The sequence below is a fragment of the Pleurodeles waltl genome, chromosome 9 (genome assembly GCF_031143425.1).
Source record: "Pleurodeles waltl isolate 20211129_DDA chromosome 9, aPleWal1.hap1.20221129, whole genome shotgun sequence".
In the NCBI taxonomy this organism is placed as follows: domain Eukaryota; kingdom Metazoa; phylum Chordata; class Amphibia; order Caudata; family Salamandridae; genus Pleurodeles; species Pleurodeles waltl.
The window spans coordinates 683,356,841-683,376,143 of NC_090448.1; the positions used below are offsets into that span (position 1 = coordinate 683,356,841).

General features: G+C 47.0%; 1 protein-coding gene across 2 annotated transcripts in view; it reads right to left on the reverse strand.

Annotated features, from left to right (window-relative positions):
- Positions 1 to 19,303, reverse strand: part of ERCC2 (ERCC excision repair 2, TFIIH core complex helicase subunit) — a 1,394,405-nt gene that overhangs the window by 1,116,304 nt on the left and 258,798 nt on the right. For both annotated transcript variants that reach the window (XM_069207765.1, XM_069207766.1), the window contains one exon: positions 17,744 to 17,860. In XM_069207765.1, the coding sequence (XP_069063866.1) occupies positions 17,744 to 17,860 (117 nt within the window). The remainder of the gene's footprint in view (positions 1 to 17,743; positions 17,861 to 19,303) is intronic.

Below are 19,303 nucleotides of genomic sequence, written 5' to 3' on the forward strand. Positions count from 1 at the left end.
ACCCCAGACGATTGTAATTTTTCCAACTCTAGTTTAAGGTCCTCCCTCAAGCTGAAGGGAATTAATCTTAATTTGTGTTTAATGGGCACTGCGCCCTATTTGATTTTGATTCTATATTTGAAGCCCTTGATACATCCCAATTGTTTCTCAAACACACTGGGGAAAATCCTATGCAGGGTCTGGAGATCTAAACCACCTCAATCTTCAACTACCATTACTTGCTCGCTCGTACCCGGCCTAAGCACCATACCGAAGAGGCCCTGGTGGAACCAACGCAAAATGTTAAGCCCCTCGACTGCTACATACACTTTTCCACTGGATCTTGCGCCCACTGAATTCCAAAATATCTTCAATGAAACCCTCAAGTTCTATCCTCCTGCCTTCATAGGAAACCGGAGCTCTGTCAGGTGGAAATAATTTCCTAGAACCCCACGTCTTCTTAAACAATTCTGATGTCACCATGGTGATACATGCACCAGAATCCACAAGCAGATGTAGAGTTTTACCCCTTATGGCAATATCTACATAGGGATCTACACATTCCTCAGGATTCCCTGAAATAGCTTGCTCATCCGTGACCACTACAATCATGTCACGGAACTCACTCTCCAAATATTGGTCTGATACCTCACTGGCTTCACACACACACTGTTAACTTTGACATTCTTACTCACAGTACTTTGACACACCTTAGCAAAGTGGCCTGTACGACCACATTTGTGACACACAACACTCTTTGCCGGACAACCCTTAGAGTCCTTCGCATGTGGGAAATTTCCACATCTAAAACAAATATTGTTTTGTTTGAAAAATTGATTGTTCATAGTCTTATGTTCTTTATGTGTAGAAACGACGCTGACACTGACTTTATCTTCTTCCTTACGCTGAACTGATAATTCCTTAAGAGATGCTTGAGCCAGTTCAATGCTCTTAGCCTGTTTGATCATTTCTTCTAGAGAAGGTTCCCCCATCGTGAGTAGTCTTTGCTGAAGGTGTCTGTCAACACAATGCCCTATAAGTTGGTCTCTGATGAGTTGATCCCGGAATGCACCAAACTGGCATTGTGCACACAATTTCCGAAGAGCACTGACAAACTCATCAATAGACTCACTCTGCAACTGGGCCCTCTTGAAAAATTTGTGGCGTAATTCGACGAGGCTCGGCTGTTTGTCAAATCTCAGAACAAGTTTTTTTTACTGTTTCTTGGTATTCGTCCAACTCTTCGCCTTCTGCAACATCGACATCAGGGAGATGTTTTAAAGTTTCTCGACCTTCAAAGCCTAGGGAGTGTAACAGTAGAAACTTTTTGCTCTCAGGTCTGTAACTTGAGGCCCCAATAGCCCCTAAATAAGTCTCAAGTGCATCAAACCATTGAGACCATAACACAGGTGGTTCTCCAGGTGACTCTAAAAATGGTGGAAGAGCAGTCACAGATTGCATAGTGCAAGGCACGTTAATTATTTATTACTGATGCACTATGGATTATATATTGTGAAATGGAAACAGTAAACCAGAGTGATCAATGGATTATATATTGTGAAATGGAATCAGTCAACCACAGTGAAACTGCTCCCCTAACTATATAAAGCAATACGTTTTGAAAGTGCCGCCTTAATTATAGTCACAAAACTCAACCGTGTGCAAAAATACAGATGGAAAGTAAACGAAATAACAAGCTCGACAAGGTTTCCTTACGTTGCCTAGCAACAGCTCCACAGAAGGAGGCTCTTCCATACGAACTCTCCTGTTGCTAGGTTACTCCATAAACAATAGCAGCGTGAAAGACGTTTAGGAAGGACACGCATGCACCCTCTGCTCGTGGCCGCAGTGCTCGCGCAAGTAGAGAATATGGCCGCACACGCAAGATGAAAATTTGGCAAAAAAGTCAAGAAATATGACTTCCGATGAGGTCGTAGACAGGATCTCACCACTTCTCCAAGCGACGTGCTGTCTCCAAAGTCGTCCGTTCCGCGAAGTCCCAAGAAGATGGAAGGCGTGCAGCAGACTCGCGTAGGTCCTGACGTGGCTCCAACCGCTCGTCAACAAAATTATGTTGCGGTTTGGAAGCACAGCCAGACTCAGTGAATAACTAAATACGTTTATTCATGTAAAGAAATACAGGAGCCACCCTGAACGCGTCCTGTTGGCTCACCGCCAACCGCTGATCGTGCCAACTGCCACCCACTAGCCCAACACGATCCCCGCATTCCACATTTCAATTCCACTACAGATAACATACTTCCACTTTCAAATTACACCAATAAAAGGTCTTGCAGGATTTCTACCTTAGACTGAACAGACTGCATCCTTGGGTTTTTTTCCAACACATTTTTATTAGTTTTTTGCATTTTTTTGGTCGGCTGTTTGTTTAACATCTGTTATACGACGACATTGGGTATTGCTTTGATAGCAGAGACAGAAAAAAAAGAAAATGAAACAAAAGTAGGGAAAGGCACAACCTCCAGTTCAGTATCAATAGAGCTGGGTGTGACATATTACAGTCAAGGCATGAAAGAAATACAGACTGGTATAATAAAATGTACAGACATGTCGTCTGATCACAAGATGAATACATAGGCATTGATTGCAACTATTCAAGCAATAACAACAGCAGTATTGGTGCCAGGCTTGATCCCAATGTACAGTAGATGGTTAGAAGAACTTCACATAACATGTGCCATTTGAATGCTGAGTGCAGAGGTAGGTGGAACCAGTAGTGTAGCTATGTCTGTGGGCTTGTGTGATCGCGAAGATGTATGCTTTTTCAAGGCGGTCAATTGTCCTCTTTATTAACCTATGTAAAACACAACCTAGTCCAACAGCGAAGTGATGGGGTTTTTTCAGAGCCCTCTGGCTTCCTCATGCCATAGTACAATAGATTCTGGGTCACCTCAGAGGACTTCAGCTTGCCACTGCCCTAGTCCTGCCAATTTAGGCGCCTTCCAACGCATCATGATTGATCTTCTGTCATTAAGAATGGCCCAGTCTAGGAATCTTGTGGTAGCTCGACCAGTCTTGGGGACGATGTATAGTAAAAATAGGCAGCCTTCTAGTTTCTTCTAGTCCTGACAACATGTAGCCGTAAAAGGGTAGTGTAGAATCCCCAAACCCCTATGCATGAGAACAGTCCCAGAACATGTGTTTGCTGTCTGCGTGGAGAGCCAAACACAAAGGCAAGATGCAGAAGCATAAATGTTGCTGAGTCGCTCTGGGATGAGGTATGCACAGTGGAGTATATTATGATGGATGTACTGGAATCTGGTGTTGCAGGAGATTTTGTGAGGGAGGTATAGGGTCTTGTCCCATTTCTTTCTGTGTGAGTGGGCATCTTAAGTCTGAAGGTGTGTCAGAAGAGTTTGTGTATGGTCAGGGATGACTTCAATTAGCCAGGCTATTAGTTGTCTATCAAGGCGTCAAAAGGGATAGGTGCTCCATCATGGAATAAACCACCAATGCATGTAAGTCACGGGTTTACCCAGGTCCTCCCAATCTCTCTCCGTGTAGCCTGCCGAAATACATATACTCTTGTGGGATTGCAAGTGCATAAGGCATTACAGAGGGCATGATCTTCAAGGTCCTAACGTAACTTTTGTGTGCAATGCGCATTCGCTTTTTGAAAGTGCTGGATAGGCTTGATGTAGGAACAAAACATTTGCGAACAAGATTATGTGCAGCGCTTTTGTCAGTCAGTCCCAACGCAATGAGAAAATGCCCTGCAGACAGGCCACTGGAGCATCGCCGACAGGTAACAGTGCAAGTTTGAGGTTGGATAGGGAGACTACACCACCCAGTGCTCCAGACGAGATGGCTCTATATGGTATTTAGCGTGCGGAATAAGCATTTCGGGAATAAAATGTGGAGGTTGGCACAGTAGTAGGGCAGTCTTGGCAGTATCACCATTTTTACCAGAGCAACATTACCTTGCACTGTGAGCAGAAGAGAGCGTCAGGACGTGGTCTGCGCTCAGAGGGAAGATACCAGCTTCATCAGACTCGCGTCAAGGATACCTACATTGAAAATATATATTTGGGCCAAAGTAGCAGAACGTGGAAGCGTTTCATACCGATGGGCGTTGGTTAACTATGATAGCTTGTGTAGGGAATGCAGGTCTAGTGGGAACAGGCATGATTTAGTCCAACTGACTCCCAGTTTCGAAGCCAATTTGAAAGCTACTCTGAAGTAGGTCAAGAAATCGTCTTGTCTCCAAGCAAAATGCCTCAATCATTTCCCCTCTATCGCAACATGACAAACGTGCATTCTCAATCAAGCATTTTCTAGGTTTAACACAAGGCAGGTGGAGTATGGCCACAGCAGTACGGTTCCTCCTAAAGCCTATGTAATCACCATTTGTTAAGGGACATGGATCTACCGGGTATAACCCCGTTTTGGTCACAGTGATCAGTTCAAGTTTTGTGTTCAGTAGTTGAGCTGCTAAGATTATTCTGTAATCGCTGACCAGCCTTTCTACCGGTCTGTAGGATGTGACATATAGTGGCTCTAGACCTGGCTTCGGCAGAAAAATCAAGAGAGATTCCCAAATGGAAGGGGGCAGCTGCACCTCTGTGACTGCCACATTGTATAATTCAGCGGGTTTAGCCTCAGTGAATCGACAGGTTTTCTCAAATTTGACCGGGAGGCCATTTGCAGCAGGTGTTTTGCCAGACACAGAGAAAGGTACAGCGTAGCAAATTTCATTGTCCGTGATCAGACTATCAAGAGTCTCAATATGACAGTAAAGGGCTCGTAGTGAGCCAAAACAGCAGTGAGGATCGAGTTTTGGGAGTAAGCCAGGATGTCTTTGTAAAGGCAGATGATAGTCATAGGAATATTGGCCATGCCTCACTTAACTAGCTAGACAAGAAGCCTGCACGATTTATCCCTCTTAGAATGCATTTTCACAAGATGGCTTTTATAATCAAGGAACCTCAGGGATTCGATTAACGAGGCATGTTTGCTTTAGTAGTATAGAGTTCTGTTTGGCTTTGTTTGTCTTGTAGGGTTATTGCACTCCACTCATCAAGAGTGTCCTCCAAAGCACCCAATTCTTAGTCTACTGTGGTTTGTGCACCAACCACCAAACAGATGCACTGTCCATTCACTCAATGAGTGGGTGCACACAGTACCACTGTTCTAATTGAAGTATTGGATGACAGACTCATGAATAGTCTTACGAAAGACTTGGTCTTTCAGAGTAGTGGGTTGAAACGCCATGTCAGGATCGGAGAGGGGTGGTCTCGCCAGACAAAGTGTAGTAATAATGGTGTGACAAGATAGACGAATCTGCTAGGAAACCAGTCTCTGGCAGTGTGAGAAAGAAGCCTCTTTCAAGCCTTGTTACCCCCACTTTTAGCCTGTTTGTGAGTATATGTCAGGGTGTTTTCACTGTCTCACTGGGATCCTGCTAGCCAGGGCCCAGTGCTCATAGTGAAAACCCTATGTTGTCAGTATGTTTGTTATGTGTCACTGGGACCCTGCTAGCTAGGACCCCAGTGCTCATATCTTTGTGGCCTATATGTATGTATTCCCTGTGTGATGCCTAACTGTCTCACTGAGGCTCTGCTAACCAGAACCTCAGTGGTTATGCTCTCTCTACTTTCCAAATTGTCACTAACAGGCTAGTGACCAATTTCACCAATTCACATTGGCATACTGGTACACCCATATAATTCCCTAGTATATGGTACTGAGGTACCCAGGGTATTGGGGTTCCAGGAGATCCCTATGGGCTGCAGCATTTCTTTTGCCACCCATAGGGAGATCTGACAATTCTTACACAGGCCTGCCAGTGCAGCCTGAGTGAAATAACGTTCACGTTATTTCACAGCCATTTACCACTGCACTTAAGTAACTTATAAGTCACCTATATGTCTAACCTTAACCTGGTGAAGGTTGGGTGCAAAGTTACTTAGGGTGTGGGCACCCTGGCACTAGCCAAGGTGCCCCCACATCGTTCAGGGCAAATTCCCCGGACTTTGTGAGTGCGGGGACACCATTACACGCGTGCACTGTACATAGGTCACTGCCTAGGCATTGGGGAGACAATTCCATGATCCCCCGAGTCCCTAGCACAGAACCGGGTACAGCCAAACTGCCTTTCCCGGGGTTTCACTGCAGCTGCTGCCAATCCCTGAGACAGGTTTCTGCCCTCCTAGGGTCCAGCCAGGCCTGGACAGGAAGGCAGAACAAAGGACTTCCTCAGAGAGAGGGTGTTACACCCTCTCCCTTTGGAAAAAGGTGTCAGGGCTGGGGAGGAATAGCCTCCCCCAGCCTCTGGAAATGCTTTGATGGGCACAGATGGTGCCCATCTCTGCATAAGTCAGTCTACACCGGTTCAGGGATCCCCCAGCCCTGCTCTGGTGCGAAACTGGACAAAGGAAAGGGGAGTTACCACTCCCCTGACCTACACCTCCCAGGGGAGGTGCCCAGAGCTCCTCCAGCGTGCCCCAGACCTCTGCCATCTTGGATTCAGAGGTGTGCTGGCACACTGGACTGCTCTGAGTGGCCAGGGGCCAGCAGGTGATGTCAGAGACTCCTTCTGATAGGCTCTTACCTGTGTTACTAGTCTATCCTCCTTTCTAGGTAGCCAAACCTCCTTTTCTGGCTATTTAGGGTCTCTGCTTTGGGGAATTCTTCAGATACCGAATGCAAGAGCTCCCCAGAGTTCCTCTGCACTTCTCTCTTCACCTTCTGCCAAAGGATCGACCGCTGACTGCTCAGGACGCCTGCAAAACTGCAACAAAGTAGCAAAGACGACTACTGCAACCTTGTATCGCTTATCCTGCCGCTTTCTCGCCTGTTTCCTGGTGGTGCATGCTCTGGGGGTAGCCTGCCTCCTCACTGCACCAGGAGCTCTGAAGAAACCTCCTGTGGGACGACGGAATCTTCCCCCTGCAACCGCAGACAACAAAAGACTGCATCACCGGTCCTCTGGGTCCCCTCTCAGCACGACGAGCGTGGTCCCTGGAACTCAGCAACTCTGTCCAAGTGACTCCCACAGTCCAGTGACTCTTCAGTCCAAGTTTGGTGGAGGTAAGTCCTTACCTCCCCACGCTAGACTGCATTGCTGGGTACCGCGTGATTTGCAGCTGCTCCGGCTCCTGTGCACTCTTCCAGGATTTCCTTCGTGCACAGCCAAGCCTGGGTCCCCGACACTCTAACCTGCAGTGCACAACCTTCTGAGTTGTCCTCCGGCATCGTGGGACTCCCTTTTCTGACTTCGGGTGGACTCCGGTTCACTCTTCTTCGTAGTGCCTGTTCCGGTACTTCTGCGGGTGCTGCCTGCTTCTGTGAGGGCTCCCTGACTTGCTGGGTGCCCCCTCTGTCTCCTCATCCAAGTGGCGACATCCTGGTCCCTCCTGGGCCACAGCAGCACCCAAAAACCCTAACCGCGACCCTTGCAGCTAGCAAGGCTTGTTTGCGGTCCTCTGCAAGCTTCTTCACGACGTGGGACATCCATCCTCCAAAGGGGAAGTTTCTAGCCCTCTTTGTTCTTGCAGAATCCACAGCTTCTACCATCCGGTGGCAGCATCTTTGCACCCTCAGCTAGCATTTCCTGGGCATCTACCCACTCTCGACATTGTCGCGACTCTTGGACTTGGTCCCCTTGTTTCACACGTACTCAGGTCCGGAAATCCACTGCTGTTGCTTTGCTGGTGTTGGTCTTCCTTGCAGAAACCCCCTATCACGACTTCTGTGATCTCTGGAGGTTATAGGTGCACTTTAAACCTACTTTTCAGGGTCTTGGGGTGGGCTATTTTTCTAACCATCACTGTTTTCTTACAGTCTCAGCAACCCTCTACAAGCTCACATAGGTTTGGGGTCCATTCGTGGTTCGTATTCCACTTTTGGAGTATATGGTTTGTGTTGCCCCTATACCTATGTGCTCCTATTGCAATCTACTGTAACTTTACATTGCTTGCATTACTTCCTTTTGCTATTACTGCATATTTTTGGTATTGTGTACATATATCTTGTGTATATTTGGCATCCTCATACTGAGGGTACTCACTGAGATACTTTTGGCATATTGTCATAAAAATAAAGTACCTTTATTTTTAGTATATCTGTGTATTGTGTTTTCTTATGATATTGTGCATATGACACCAGTGGTATAGTAGGAGCTTTGCATGTCTCCTAGTTCAGCCTAAGCTGCTCTGCTAGAAACACCTCCTCTACACTAATAAGGGATAACTGGACCTGGTACAGAGTGCAAGTACCCCTTGGTACCCACTACAAGCCAGGCCAGCCTCCTACAAGGCAGGGACTCCGGGGGCACGTCTAAAACACTGGTTAGCGTTCTAGTGGTTGATGGCACCAAACCCCCAGGCAGCTCCAATCACCTCCGAGCCACACAGAAAACAGGAAAAAGGCCACCCAAAGGAGGATACAGGAGCCTCGAACACCCTGAGATCAAGGTGATGAGGGCGATGCCGACTTGGTTCTGGAGCAGAGTCACGGCCTCAGGCAAGTAATGTGGGAGAGCTTCCGCACCTGTTGGTGGTGGAGTGTGACACAGGAGTGTTTGATTGGCCCATGAGAGGAGTTATGACTTGAGATTTTGCTTACTTATGAGACTGCACTACAATGCACTAAACAGTCTAGTGGAGAACACAGGTGATGGGTGTTAGAAGTGGGGTCTTTGGTTGACAGTCAGGTTATCCCCTGTTCAAGCAAGGACCCTTACTCTAGTCAGGGTAAAAGAGAATCACCCTCAGCCAACCCCTGCTTACCCCCTTGGTAGCTTGGCAGAGCAGTAGGCTTAACTTCAGAGTGCAAGGTGTAAAGTATGTGTACCAACACACACAGTAACTTAATGAAAACACTACAAAATGACAGCACCAGTTTAGAAAAAAATAGGAAATCTTTATCTAAACAAAACAAGACCAAAACGACAAAAATCCGACATACACATGTCAAGTTATGAATTTTTAAAGATTAAACTCAAAAATAGCGCTTAGAAGCACAAAATGCTTCGATGAGGTGTAAACACGGCGTCGTGACTGAGTCAATCCCAACAAGCCGACACCAGCGGCGCCGGACACAGATTTGCGTAGACCCCCAAGTACAGTACCTTTTGGTGAAGAGTGAAAACAAGTCGATGCGCGAAGTCGGGGATCGCGGTGTCTGTGCGAAACGTTGAATCTGCGCACTTCGAGTGGCGGCAGTCACGACGTGGTGCGGCGACTTACACGGAGTCGCGGACTTCAGCGGGGCTGCAGCGGGGTCGGGTCTGCGAAGATCGTCGCGTTCCAGCAAAGGTCACGGCGTCGGGTGCAGACGGCGTCACCGGATTCAGCAGCGGCATCGGTCCGAAGTCGATTTCCTTGGATTTCCACCAGCTTTCCTTTCAAGGGCCCAGGGACTGGATAGGGCGCCACTTGTCAGAGCAGGAGTCTCTCCGGAGACTCCAGGTGCTGGCAGAGAGAAGTCTTTGCTGTCCCTGAGACTTCAAACAACAGGAGGCAAGCTCTAAATCAAGCCCTTGGAGATTTCTTCACAAGATGGAAGGCACACAAAGTCCAGTCTTTGCCCTCTTACTCTGGCAGAAGCAGCAACTGCAGGATAGCTCCACAAAGTCACAGGCAGGGAAGCTCTTCTTCCTCAGCTATTCAGCTCTTCTCCAGGCAGAGGTTCCTCTTGGTTTCAGAAGTGATCTAAAGTCTGTGGTTTTGAGTGCCCTTCTTATACCCAATTTTTCCTTTGAAGTAGCCCTACTTCAAAGTAAAGTCTCTCTTGAATGTGAAATTCTGCCTTTCGCAGGCCAGGCCCCAGACACTCACCAGGGGGTCGGAGGTGGCACTGTGTGAGGACAGGCACAGCTCTTTCAGGTGTAAGTGACCACTCCTCCCCTCCCTCCTAGCACAGATGGCTCATCAGGAAATGCAGACTACACCCCAACTCCTTTTGTGTCACTGTCTAATGTGAGGTGCAACCCGCCCAACTGTCAAACTGACCCAGACAGGGAATCCACAAACAGGCAGTCACAGAAATGGTATAAGCAAGAAAATGCTCACTTTCTAAAAGTGGCATTTTCAAACGCACAATCTTAAAATCAACTTTACTAAAAGATGTATTTTTTAATTGTGAGCTCAGAGACCCCAAACTCCACATGTCCATCCGTTCCCAACGGGAATCTACTCTTTAATCAGATTTAAAGGTAGCACCCATGTTAACCTATGAGAGGGACAGGCCTTGCAACAGTGAAAAACGAATTTAGCAATATTTCACTGTCAGGACATATAAAACACATTACTATATGTCCTACCTTAACCATACACTGCACCCTGCCCTTGGGGCTACCTAGGGCCTACCTTAGCGTGCCTTACATGTAAGAAAAGGGAAGGTTTAGGCCTGGCAAGTGTGTACACTTGCCAAGTCGAATTTACAGTTAAAACTGCACACACAGACACTGCAGTGGCAGGTCTGAGACATGATTACAGAGCTACTTATGTGGGTGGCACAACCACTGCTGCAGGCCCACTAGTAGCATTTGATTTACAGGCCCTGGCACCTCTAGTGCACCTTACTAGGGACTTACTAGTAAATCAAATATGCCAATCATGAATAAACCAATCAACATTACAATTTACACAGAGAGCATATGCACTTTAGCACTGGTTAGCAGTGGGTAAGTGCTCATAGTTCAAAAGCCAACAGCAACAGGTCAGAAAAAATAGGAGGCAGGAGGCAAAAAGATTGGGGATGACCCTGCATAAGCAAAAAAGTCTAACAATGGGCAAGACTTCTGTTTATTAAGGAATACTACATGATCCAAAGGATGAGGGTCACAATCAGGAGCACTAAAAGAGACACTCAATTATTTAAGGTCACAAGGGCCTTGAAACAAATGTTAAACCAGGTTCGGGGTGTCGGTAATTCCCTAGTTTCTTTAGCCGCCTGAGTACTAAGCCCTGTTCCCCTTTTATTTTTCCATGAGGGTAGCCATCCAGAGGCCACAAAGATACCACAAGAGAAGAGAAGGGAGAACCACATCACTAGGACGACAAGAACCCCTCACAGCCATCTCTTGTGAAATGATATAAGCCCTTCATAAATCTGACCCTTGGTCTAGGTCATTATTCACATCCCATTAAAAATGGGTTATGGTCAGAGATAGTTTTCACGAGATATTCTGCGTGCTGTGTAGTGTCCTGTATAGTGTGGGAACACAGGAAGTGATCTAAGCGGACGTGCAAATTGTCTGCTGTGAGGAGAAGCAAAATTCTGATGTGGCAGGGTGGACAGCATTCCAAATGTCTATGAGAGCCTAGTGTGAGAAGCTGGCAACAGTGTTAATTGTAGGCATGCGTAGGAGTGGAAAGTGAGAGCGTTCTTGGTGAACAACTGAAACACAGTTAAAGTCACCCCCTCTATAATCCAGAGAAAGTGAGCTGCAGAGACAGATCTGACGGGACCAGAGATTAGACTGTGTTGGGTGAATATACGCTGACCAACAGGACTGCAGTGCTGTTCAGCATACCCACCAGTAAGACACTGCACCCTTCCACATCAGTCACTGTGGTTATGCTTTTTTTTTAAAGGGGACCTTGGGCTTAATCCACAGGAGTACTTTCCTGGCGTTGCTGGAGTATCCTGTGCAGTAACACTGGCCTCTCCAAAGCATATGGAGCTTAGGCCCCTCGTTTTTAGTGAGGTGCATCGCTTGCAAAAAAAAAAAAAAAAAAAAAAAGCAACATGCCTGCGCCTGCATTTTAGGAAGGCATGAGCATCACACTTCATTCCAGGGACATTCCACGTTATGCATGTCAGCTGAACCATATTTTGCGGTAGGGGGATGAGGTCAAGGTGGGCGCCCACCAAGCACAGCATAGGAGTGCCTGTCAGTTTCTGGTGGATTAAAATAATTAAAGGCTTTTTAGGAGGTAGCGGTGGTGACAAGGTTGCTTGGCTACCAATGAGTCCTGGGTGATACCTCCAAAGAGATGAGTGTTAAGGAGGGGTGTGGTCAACTTGTGCCTGTCTATGTAGGATCTTTTGCAGCAAGCGTAGTGTAACTTCAGGACCCACTGGGTGGGTCCAATCAGGGCAATTATCACATATCATAGGTCACAAGAAAGAAAGCAAGTAATGGGAGAAGCTATGTAGGGTTTTCATGACAGCATTATATACCATGGGAGATAGTCTTGTATGGAGCAGGGACACTCATGAGGTAGAGGGGGAGCACAGTCTCAGTAAAGGGAGAGGGTGTAGGTGTTTAGGCGCATTCATCCATCAATGGCTAGGCTGCCATACATGTTGAACTCAGGTCAGCCATCTGGGGTGTGCTAGCCGGCCAAATCATCAAAGGGGAGCTCAACTGGGAGCCTTGTGAGTCTTTACCCGAGGAAGAGCTGGAGTTATCTGGTGGTTTGCGTGGTCCTGGCCAATGAGGTGAGAAGCAGTGGAGAAAGCAGAAATCATCTCCGGTTGTTATTATTGCAGTGAGGAAGCATCAGGTGTGGATTTGCCAGATGGGGTTCCACTGCAGGTTCCAATAACGCCATGACTCGATCGATGCTGGGTGCTATCTGTTTTCACAATGTGTTTTGGTGTTGTTCCACCCAGTCCCAAGCGTCTATTGGATCTGTAAAGACATAGCTGTGCTGGTCAGCAATCATTTTCAGTTGTCAGCAAATAACAGAGTATTTGTAGCCAGTTTCTCTCAAGCTGCGTTTAATTCTCAGAAAAGAAGTGTGGGTGCGTTGAACAGTGACGGTGTAGTCTACAAAGATCATGATATGGGTGTTATCATAGGACAGTTGATCCATTTGCCTAGTCATCTGTAGGATCAACTCTTTGTTCTTGAAGTTTAGAATCCTGGCTACCATCAGTCTTGGTGGGACTCCTGGTGGAGGTGTCAGGCAGGTACGAGGTGCGCACGCTCAACAGCACATAAAGAGGAGAAGTCCATGGGAGCAATCTGGATCTGCAGAAGCCAGTTCTCTATGAAGGGCAATGGGTCGGCACCCTCAGACCCTTCTGGAAGGCCAATAATTCGAACCTTGGTTCCTCTGAAGTGTCTCTCAAGGTCTTCTATCTATCCCTCCAAGAAGCCTATACGTGCCATGAGGTCTTGCGTCTGTTTTGCAAGTTCCAATTACTATGGATGGGGTTCCTGGACAGTAAGTTTTTTCTTCCGCACTCATTCAGTCAGTTTCCGCTCATCGTCTTAGAGTAAGTTGAGGTCGAATGCTATGGTGTCTATTTTGTTCTCCAGGGCTGAGCGACTTTCAGCTGTTGCTTGGAAGAACAGGTCCAGATTTGTAACTGGGGAGGTGACATCAGTCTGTTCCATCATCACTGATGTTTTCCAAGTCTGCATATGTAGGAAGATATTCCTTTGTGGAGGAGGGAGTCGGTGACTGGGGGGGTCTCCCAGTTTTGCGTCTCCCCATCTGTAGTGGGCGCAATGCACCTGAGGTGCAACCAACCACTGTGCCAGAACACTAGTGGGATGTAGGAGAATAGTGGTGTGAAGTGTTTGTGTTGCAACAGTGTTGGGGGGAGGGGCGGTGGAGGGACTCACCTTACTACCAGCAAGGTTGTGGCCAAGGAGGCACAAGGAGTCACACACCCCCTTCAGGCAGCTGTGGTATTGGGCCCCAGGAGTAGCTCCCTTGTTGCAGCTGGGGTACTGGGCCCCTGGAGTATCTCCCTTGTTGCGTAATTGCATTAAGGGAGGCAGCAGGGGGTGGAGTTGGCTCCTCTAGAACCTCCAAATCCAGCAAGCAGATGGGTGGGAGGGTGGTCACTACTCCCAGCCCATGCAATAACCAAGGTCCGGTAACGCAGATGGTCAGTCAGATGGTTAGCTGCAAGGCAAGCGAGGAGGATATTGCCAGGGTACCCGCTCCAATGGAGTTCTGCAGTCCTTCACCATAGCACCGTGTAGGGGCCCAATGCATCTACGGCATGTCACAACTGCAGGACGGGCAGCATGTACTCAGTGGTCGAAGGGTGGGGTAAATTTTCCCATGTTTGGCACATGAGGCAAGTGGGCCTCTGGGTGTCTCTCTCTACCCCAACCCATGCGTCCCCTGGGGCCCGAATGTACAGTTAAGCAAGACTCAATCGCAGGGCAAGGCTGGGAGAGGCTGCCAGCAATTATTATGTTCCAACTCCAGTGTTGCAGCAAGCACTCTACCTTGCTGAGGCATGGGTCCTGGTCAGTCTACCCCAGGCTGTGGTCCCGCTTGGAAGCAATACACCACAGGAGACTCAGCAGCAGCGGCACTGGTTGATTAGAGCGGGCCCTTTGGAGCAGTGCAGGTAGAGGAGGCAGTCCTGCAAATTTATGGTAGATGGAGGCCTCCAGCTCTGCCTTAACAGTGGAGGATATACGGGCCCAGACAAGGGCTCGTTTAGTGAGTAGCCAGCATCTTAATGTGCCAGGCTACGCTTCTCATAGGTTGTCATGGTTGCTCTCAAATGTTCAGTGCCCACCTTTGGGGGCAGATATAGCCCACCTTATAGGCAGCTGTACTAAAATTCAAGTGTAATGGAACCAGTTTATAGAGTAGCCAGTATATTATTAGATTTTAATATTTCCCAGTCTCCTAAGCTGATTAGTCTTATATAAACTGTATATTGTATTGTGGTTACTGAAAGACTTTGTTTTGCAAGGGGTTAGGCTTAATCTTCAACCACCAGATGTTACTGAATTATGAGCAGAATTCATTGGAATCTGTGGCAAGGGAATGTCTACATTACAAAGCAATTCCTACTCACCATTCTTCCCACCAACAGAAGCCCCGCCCACCCCAGGGTCTACTTAATGCAGGCTGCACTGCGTCTGTGCCTTTGGCGTGCCAAAGGCAAGAGCGTCTGCACACGTCTGACCCTGCACCGCAGCCAGTGCCAGGAACCCTGGCTCAATGACCACCCAATGCAACACTGCAGCAGCCACCGGAGCTAACGAACACTGCCAGTACTCCACTGCCATCCTCCCCAAACTCAAGAATACACACCGGCAAACACACTCCTGCTGTGCATCCCCAATCATCATACTAGAAACTTTCTCCTGCACCCGACTCCACTATCTTCAAACAACCGACAAAAACTACCACCACAACCCCACACCAATTGTCCACCATGCTCCTCATTGTCCGATCCCTCCTCTACAGCAACACACCTGACCTTCTCTTCCTGACAGAAACATGGCACAACCCAGTCCCCAACCCAGACATCGCCTCAGCCATCCCCCCTGCCTACAAAATCATACACCAGGACCGAACCCACAAACCAGGAGGAGGACTCGCAATATCTACAAAAACACAACTGACTGCACCACCCCCACGGACTCAGACACCTGTTTCATGGAACACCTTCACTTCAAAATACGAATGGGCTACAATACCACCTCGAAGGGAACACTCACCTACCGGCCCCTGACGAAATTCTGCAACCATATTGCAGACTTCATCTCAGACTTCACTGCTCCCCTCTCCATCAGATCAACCAACTACATCCTCCTCAGGTACCTCAATTTCCACCTGGAAGACACCACAGACTCGAACTCCACTTTCAAAAACAACAAACGGCCACGATTGGTACAGGAACTACCTCAAGGAGTCCAAGCCCCACTGCAGACAGCTTGAGAGAAAATGAGGACTCGACAAAAACCACAACGCAAGATCCACATACATAGCCGCCCTCAACCTCTACTACCAAATACGAGATGCAAAAAAAAAAGGCCCTAACTTTCAGACTCAAAGCCAGCCCCAACAATGATAAAGAACTCTTCACCATCGTCAAGTGCTCCAGCCCTGCAGCTGGCAACAATGACATCATCTATCCCAAGCACTCTGCAACGACCTCTCCAAGTTCTTTGAACAGAAGACTGTCAAGATCTACAACACATTCAACACACAACAAAGCAACACAAATGCCCGGCATGATACCTTTCTCATCACCAAACAGCAGCTAAGCAACTGGAAGCCTCTCTCGAATGTAGACACCACCGCCCTAATAAATACCATTCACTTAGGAGTCCCCTCAGACCCATGCCCCCACTTCATAGATAACCTGGAAGAACCATCATCTCCCTCGTGCTCACTGCTATGAACCCCTTTATAACCATCACCACCTTCCCATTTTGCTGGAAAAATGCAGAAATCAATGCCCAATTGAAGAAACCAACTGCGAACCTCAACACCCTCAGTAGCTACGGACTCATCTCACTTGTACCTTTTCAAGCTGGTGTCGTGGAGAAAGCCATCAATACCCAAACTGTGGGCCGCTTAGAAGTCCAACTCCAAGACAGCTCTCAATCTGGCTTTTGCACCAACCATGGCACAGAAACAGCACTCACTGCGGCCACAGATGACATCAGAAGCATCCCCTGCTGAGGAGAAACAGCCACACCCATCTTCCTCGACCTCTCTGCAGATTTTGATACGGTCTCCCACAACTCACTCATCAGACAGCTTCAGTACTTGTGTATCTGCAGACTAGCCCTCAAGTGTATATCCTCTTTCCTCACGGACAGAACCCAACAAGTTAGACTCTCCCCCTACACCTCAAAACCCAAGAAAGTCATCTGCTGAGCCCCTCAATGATCCTCACTCAGCCCAACACTCTTCATTGTTTACATGAGTACCTCGCGAACATCGTCAGAGCGCACATCATCAACATAGTATCCTACGCCGCCAACACACAGCTCATCCTCTCCCTTACGGTCTCAATCATCACTACCAAAGCAAACTTTGCCAACTACATGGGTAACATCACTACTTGGATGAAAACCAACTGCCTTCAGCTCAACACAGACAAAACTGAAGTACGTATCTTTGGCAACAACCACTCCCCCTGAGACGCTTCTTGGTGGCCCCTCTGAACTTGGCCCTCCATTCACCCCTACGGGCCATGAGAAGGACATCAGAATCATCCTGGACACCAACTTCTCCCTCAGAAGACGACCGATGTCATTGTCTCATCATCTTTCCACATTCTGCGGATGTTACTCAAGATTTTAAAGTGGATCCCACTTAATACCATACAAATAGTCACCAAGGCACTTATCACAAATAGACTTGGCCACGGAAACACCCTCTACTTTGGATGTTCTACGCTGACTCCAAACCATACAGAACGCGGAGGCCAGACTCATCCTGAGCATCCCGTGAAATAACCACATCTGTCCACACCTCAATAATCTCCACTGGCTCCTAGTCCAGGAAAGATGTAAGTTCAAGTGATTCACCCACAAAGTGCTCTACAACACCAGTCTACCGCACTTCAACCACTGCCTCAATTTCTACCAACTCACCAGACACCTTTTATCAGCATCCCAGGCAACAGCACACATCAAAAAGACCCAAGCGGAGAACACTCCTTCTCATACATCGCAGCTTAGACCAGGAATGACCTCCCACAACACCTCCGAACCTTCCCCTCCCTCAATGACTTTTGAAGGAACCTCAAGACATGGCTCTTCCAGATAAAACATGCACGATATCCTCCGCAGGCCTGCCTCTACTTACTGCCTGGATACCTTCACGGGTGGTTAGCTGTGCTCTACAAATCCACATAGCATATCTTGCAACTCTTTTTAGATTCATTTGTTAGATAATTTATATCTCAGTCACGATCATGGCTATTGGCACTGTGGTACCCAAGAACACTTTATGTGGTTCATCTTTCTTCCAGCATTTGAATCAATATTTTTGGAAAACTGAACATTACTGCACTTTGCAAGATATTTATTATTTAAAGGGCATTTTAACATCATTTCTCATTAACTTACTGAGTATCTGGCAAGGAAATATGGGCACCAGCCTTTCATCCGGCCATATGTTTTCAGATCATCTAAGTTGTACACTCCAGGTGGAAGAGGCACCTCGCGTCCTTGTGCATCAAACTCCTGCAAAAACATAGTGACAAACACAGTCAACGGACCAGTCAAAGCCCAATCACAGTGTGAAAAAGCCAGGAAGCTAAAACTGTTACACTACTGTGTCAAGTAGAAATGTGAATGGAGCCCCGATTACATTTTGATTAAATTAATACAAACAGTATGGAAGATCTGTTTAATGCCCAACCTCTTGTTTCTTTTTCTGGACTCCTCAGATAACTATGAATTTGATGTAATCCTTCATTTCCACTTAATGTACCCTACTTTAAAACATACTCTGACGAGGTGCAATGAAGGTGATTGTGTTCTATTTTCACCACAACTCTATCATAAGTTGAATCTTCAAGACAGAGGCCAAACGAACTAGTGCTAAAATAGTCAGCTCCTATAACTACTCAATCTAGGGTCTTTGAAGGGAAGACATCTTGCAGGAGTATGGAGTTCATTCTAATGCCCATTCAAGACTTTTGTCTTTCTACAGCATATATCCATTTCCTAGTAGATAGTCTAATCGAACTATTTATAAATTACAACTGTAAGAATGCACCTAATAAAGGATCTTCAATGACACAATAAATTAACATGGGATAACAGTCTGATCTGACCAAAAAGGAATATAAACCATTTTCTGAAACTATAGAATGCATAAATATATAACAGGGCCTGGATATGGAACTATCTGGCTATTAGGACACCCAAAGCCAGGTGTATCTACTAGCATTCTACCACATATATACAAATGCTGGGTAATACCTAAACAAGAAGATATGCAAACTGCTGAGGAACTGCCATTGGCCTCTCCTTACTAAATCAGATGCATTCACTTACCAAAGGCTCATTTCTTGCCCTAGTGAGACAACATAACTACAATCTACTCTGACTCCAGTCTGCCAGAGAAATCTTAACTATTTTGCACAATTTAACAGAAGCACCAATTATGTCAAAGAAGCTTTTAGGTTACGCCTACACAGCGCTTGTGCTGTGCTTGCGAAATCTCTTCTAATTTAAAAAAAATAATCTTAAAACTGACTGACAGTCTGTCCCCTACTTCCCATTCGTAGGCTTCCAGGTCACTCCCATTTTCTAGCTTCTCATTGGCCAGCAGTATCAGGGTCAAGTCATCTAGGTTATTTTCCTCTTTTCTGGCTGGTCCTTGAATCCCGAACCAACTACAGTTTTCAGCTGACGCCACTGGCTGGAGGCCAGTGTCCTTCCACTGTTTCTCAAGGTACTTATTTTTTATTTATGTTTTCACATTCAATAAGAGTGTGCGTGTTTACCGACGGCCTCCCCCTCCTCCCTCGCATTCCTTCCGCATAGTTATAACACAGCCCGTTCATCCATAGCGTTGCTCATGCCAGACTCCACGCAAGCTCATCAAGTATGAACTTTTCCTTTGGTGGATGGAAAAACTTTTATGTTTGTGAGAGAGCAACAGCTGACTGGATGTGT